This window comes from Sminthopsis crassicaudata, chromosome 1 (genome assembly GCF_048593235.1).
Source record: "Sminthopsis crassicaudata isolate SCR6 chromosome 1, ASM4859323v1, whole genome shotgun sequence".
In the NCBI taxonomy this organism is placed as follows: Eukaryota; Metazoa; Chordata; class Mammalia; order Dasyuromorphia; family Dasyuridae; genus Sminthopsis; species Sminthopsis crassicaudata.
In genome coordinates this window covers 59543558-59548919 of record NC_133617.1, presented here as the reverse complement: position 1 = coordinate 59548919, position 5362 = coordinate 59543558, and the positions used below count along the sequence as shown (strand labels likewise).

The 5362-nt window shown below is 36.1% G+C and overlaps 1 protein-coding gene across 1 annotated transcript; it reads left to right on the top strand.

The window, feature by feature from the left end:
* Window positions 1–944: 944 nt before the first annotated feature.
* On the top strand, window positions 945–1886 carry LOC141551941 (olfactory receptor 1f45-like). The gene has a single exon (XM_074284199.1). The coding sequence runs from the start codon at window positions 945–947 to the stop codon at window positions 1884–1886; it is 942 nt and encodes a 313-aa protein (XP_074140300.1).
* The last annotated feature ends 3476 nt before the right edge of the window (window positions 1887–5362 follow it).

Genomic DNA, 5362 nt, shown 5'->3' with positions numbered 1-5362 from the left:
GAAAAGATGAAATCTAAAAAGATAAAATTTTCTGAGTCACTGATATTTTTACATCTCTAGATTTTGAAAAGAGGGCAAGAGAGAGAGAAAGAAAGGAAGACAGAGACAGAGACAGAGAGACAGAGAGAGGCAAAGGGGAGAGAGGGACAGAGGAAGAGAAGGAGAAAGGGAGAGACAGAGAGACAGAAAGAGAGGAGTATCTTTTGTCTTTACAAAAGAGGCATTTCTGAGCTTAACAGTCCAGTGAATATGGACTTTGGATAAAGAAAAACAATTAATTACTGTCATACACATTTCAAGACTGCTGTTATGTATTCTGTTCTCATCAAAGCGATTTTTGCGAAATGTAAATCTAACTTTGACATGTTCCTGCTCAGTGAACTCCAATGACCTCCTATTATAGCCAGCAACATATGAAAATTCTTCTCTTTGCCATTTAAATCTCTTTATAGCCTCACTCTTTCTTACCATTATTTTTCCAGGATTCCAAATTTAAAATAAACAGGTTTGGATCACTTTAAACTCCTACTAACAATGTTTCAACATGCCTATTTTCCCAGGTCCTCTCCTGCACTAGCCACATCACATTTTGCCAGTTTCTACCAATTTTCAGAGTTTATTTCTTTTGTGTTACTATACCACTGGTTGATTTGGAGTATGTTTTTATGAGGACATGAACAGTCTATAATTTTTTCCAAACATATTTTTGTCGTACCTTATGATATATCATTTGGAGGATGGAGTTTTGGTACATCTATTACTATCAATTTTTTATTTTAGATCTTAGACTATGAGTAGTGAGATTTCATAGGTACCCGTGGTCCTATTTCTCTTGTAATTCTAATTTTAATGATTTTGTTCAGCACAAACTTTAAGATAAACCATAAGTGGGATGTTTTAAATTCTTATTTCATTTTTTTCTATATTTGCTTCCAAACAGGTGAATGGAAAGTGGAAATCAGTCTGGAGTATCAGAGTTCATCCTTCTGGGTCTTTCAGACGAGCCAGAGCAGCAGAGTCTCCTGTTCTTCCTGTTTCTCCTTATGTACTTGATTACAGGACTGGGCAACCTGCTCATCATGATGGCTATTATCTCTGACCCACATCTCCACACTCCCATGTACTTCTTCCTCAGTAATTTGTCCCTGGTTGACATTTGCTTCACCTCCACCACCATTCCCAAGATGCTGAATAATCATATAACCAAAAACAGAACAATCCCTTATTCTGGGTGCCTGACACAAGTATTCTTCTTCATTTTGTTTGGTGGGATTGATAGTTTCCTCCTCACTTCCATGGCTTATGACCGCTATGTGGCTATTTGTGCACCTCTACACTACAGTACAGTCATGACTCCAAGGGTCTGTGTCCTTCTAGTACTAGTGTCTTGGTCTTGGGCCATTACTAATTCCCTGACACATACTGTCTTGCTAACCCAATTGTCATTCTGTGGCCACAATCAAATCCCTCATTTTTTCTGTGATCTCAGTCCCTTTTTGAAGTTGGCCTGCTCAGACACCTACATCAATGACTTGATGGTCTACACAGTGGGAGCACCAACAGTATTTCTACCCTTCGTTGGAATACTCATATCTTATGCACACATTTTCATAGCTATAATGAAGATCTCTTCTGTTATTGGGAAACAGAAAGTTTTCTCTACCTGTGCTTCCCATCTAACTGTGGTCTGTCTTTTCTATGGGACAGTCATTGGGGTGTACTTCAGCCCCACATCCCCCCACACAGCCCAACAAGATATAACAGCAACTGTACTGTACACGGTGGTCACTCCCATGCTGAACCCTTTTATCTATAGCCTAAGAAATAAGGACATGAAAGGAGCCTTGAGGATGCTCATCATTAGGAAACTAGGATTCACTCTATGACTATGAGAGATCTTCATGAACAGATAACAAAGCTACGGGAGAAGGTTGACTGGAAGTCTTCTCTAATGTCACATGAAATTACTCATTTCTCCTCTTGACATTGTAACATGATGAATAGAGAACTAAATCAGTTATCAGAATTCTTTCTAGTAGTTTATGACTGGGAAATTGGATCACTTTCTCCTATTGTTCAGAGATCCTTACCTAAGAAAATAGATTATGCTGAGCAAAAACCCAGTCAGATCCAAAAATTAATGCAAGGATTTTTCTCATTATTTTATATTTTTAGCAGCTCATATGCCTCATTTGAAAATTAGTTCCACACTAATGAATAACTTGTTGTTTTTACGTTACTTAGACTAAATATTGATACTTCATTGGAATAAGATACAACTTTTTTTAATTTCAGGAAAGTACAGTTGTTTCATATCTTCTTCCCAATTCAGAAAAGCCCTAATTTTCCTCCAATTAAAATTAAATTATACATCATATTTTGTATCAATTTTTTTGTTTTCTTTTAATACATAAAACTCTATCGCTTCCTATGTTCAGGTCTAGTGACATTCTGAAAAAGGTCTGATCCCAAACTCTTATACAATTAACAAGTATTGCATAATAAGCCAATATGCTCAGAAACTCACACTTCATTTCCTCATACATTTTAGATTCCAATCATCACAGTCTTTGGCAAGTAAAATCCAGTCAAGTTAGGACAACAGACTTTTAGAGAAACTCCCTAGATTACTCTGACTAATCTTTCATTGAGGGAATTCATTGTTTAAGACTGCTCCCCAGATATTGAACTCCCCTTGATCTCAATCTGCTTCCCAGCTAACGTAGAATTTGCTCCCACTCTGCTGGGGAAGATTTGCCTACATACTGCAAAGAAAGTTTGACTCTGATGATTGGGAAAGTATTACTCCTTTATAATGATTAATGAGGTCCAGTAATAGTAAAATAACAAATAATTATGCCTTCAAAATTGGGCATGACCCATATCTCAAAAGATTTGGGGCCTTATTTGTTTGGGGGGAAATGATTTAGGGCAAATGGACCCCAGCAAAATACTACTCTACAAAAATACTGTTTCAGTGGACCCCAATAAAGAGCATACTGACCCTGTACTAAACACTACTATTGTATCCTGGTACTCCTGTGATATCACCAAACTTTGGCCACTGTATTTCATTTCCAGCTTTTTATACTTGTTGAGTATAAGAATTGCCTCTGGATTTGGCCTCCAAAATGGACTCAAAAATTTCAGCATTATCCCCTAGGGCCATTCTTGTTTAGGGACAACCACACACACACACACACACACACACACACTTTTTGAAAGAATTCTTTAGTATACCAAAGAGCAGGGGGATCATGTAGACTTACTCTCTTCCCCTGTGAAGAAGAAGTCCATTGGGATATTATCAGGTATAAGCAATTCCCAGATTATCCTCTTTGTATAGGATGGAACTATTTATTAACCTCCTTTTTCTATCCCTCAAACATCTGGGTATCTTTAAACAACAGTTGAGACATTGATTAACATATGTTTTAGACCTATTTTGGGACCTCTATCTGCCAGATATTTTGCCTGGCTCCTCCCTGACCCTTCCTTCTGAGTTACCAAATTCTTCCCTGGTCCTGAGAAATCCCCAAAGCTGTATTTAATCTATAAAAGATCTGCTCATGATGAAGATCTTTGCTAAGTTCTTTATAAGACTAAGCCTGCTAAGAAATGCTCTTTGTCTTTCCCTCATACTGTCTTCCCTCCAATGGTGCTTTTTTCCTCACTCTAGCTAACTCTCATTAGTCTTCTGTACTCTTCTATGGGTTTAACTTTCCAATCAATAGCATACCTGGAACTCATAGCATATTCCTTTAATGGATACTTTCAAATTCCTTTCTTTGATAATGATAACCCTATTGCTCTGCCACATCTATTTCATATTTGCACTCCTGATGCCTATTTTATCTCTTATTTTGGTTGTAACCATTTCTCATAAATGCATCTATTTTTAACCAAAAATAATGGATGTGACCCTAGATTAATAGTGTGCTGTTAAACTGACACCCTTTTATTGAAATTCTCCATGGCTGGGAACTTTCCATACAGGACTGGAGGGAGTGAGTAAATGATAGAACTCTTAAATTAGGATAAAATACATAAAAACCCAAATGAATCACAAAATTGGCTGAAGAGGAAACTTTTTTAAAAGCTTTTTTTAATTTTCAAAACATATACATGGATAATTTTTCAACAAAATCTTGTGTTCCAAATTTTTCCCTTTCCCCCCACCCCTCCCCTAGATGGCAGGTAATCCTATATATGAAACTATTTAATGATTATAAATTGAAGCCTTTGAGATAAAACTTTCAGTAGAAGATAAGAAAACTAATGTTTTGTCTCTGTTTTTGTTACTTACTAAAATGATAAAAAATATATTTCTCTTATTAGTGTTATAGATTTTGCAATCTTGAAAGATTTTTTGGGAGGAGCAATGCAGACATCCAGAAATTCTGCTGAAAAAATTGCAACCAAAGGGCTAAGAATGCAGGAGAAGATTAATGAAATTTCATACTTGAGACTGATGCCAAATTCTCTCACATTAAGCAAGACTAATTTTCACTTCAGGCTTTCATGGAGAGCTTACATTAAAACTTGTTGAAAGTTTGGAGATTAAGGAGATTGGACAAAAATCAGTAAAGAATTTGGAGATTAATCATTTTAAGATTGCAGAAGAGAGCTCCTGAGATTTTACCTCAATGTAGATGAAGAATGTTTTGGTATCCCAAATGGGTATGGATAAGCAATGGAAATACTAATGAGTTTTGATCAGGTAAGAGAATCAGAGAAGAACAGTTTCAGGATCTATGTAGAAAGACAGAGAATAAAAGAGTCAAAAGAACAGTGGAATATACCTGCTTGGGAGACATAGTGGCAAAGTTGTGAGAATGAGAACTACAACTAGAAGGGGAATGAAGCCTAGTCAATCTTTTTCTGTCTCAAAAATGAAGGTTTCAAGAGGCATTTACCATAGGAGCAGAATGGCATGATTAGAGTTATATCACAAAGCAAGAAGGCCACAGGTATTGAGAGAAGGGTCTACAGGGAGAGGGTAGTTGACACATTATGACAAAATCCTGAGAATCAAAAACAGATCCAAGAGGAAAATGAAATATTTGGAGTTGTCCCTCTATGTCAAGGAAAAGCTTAATGAGTAGAAGAAGCAGGGATAAAAGCAGAAATTAGTGCTATAAAACCTAAGATCAACAAAAAGCTAAAATTTATTAAATAAAATATGGTAGGAGGAGGAGACTATTTTCAAAGTTACTTTCATCCAACACTTTATTATTTGATTACCTAGCTTTAGGTGTTTTCTTTATCACTCTTTAATTGTATGATTGCAAATAATTTCAATTTTTTGAAATCTTCACATATCCTTAATTATATATATTTCAAATATCACAGAATGTAACCT

What these genes read in the sequence shown, in the direction of transcription:
- LOC141551941 (XM_074284199.1), top strand. Translation starts at nt 945, where the DNA reads ATGGAAAGTGGAAATCAGTCTGGAGTATCAGAGTTCATCCTTCTGGGT.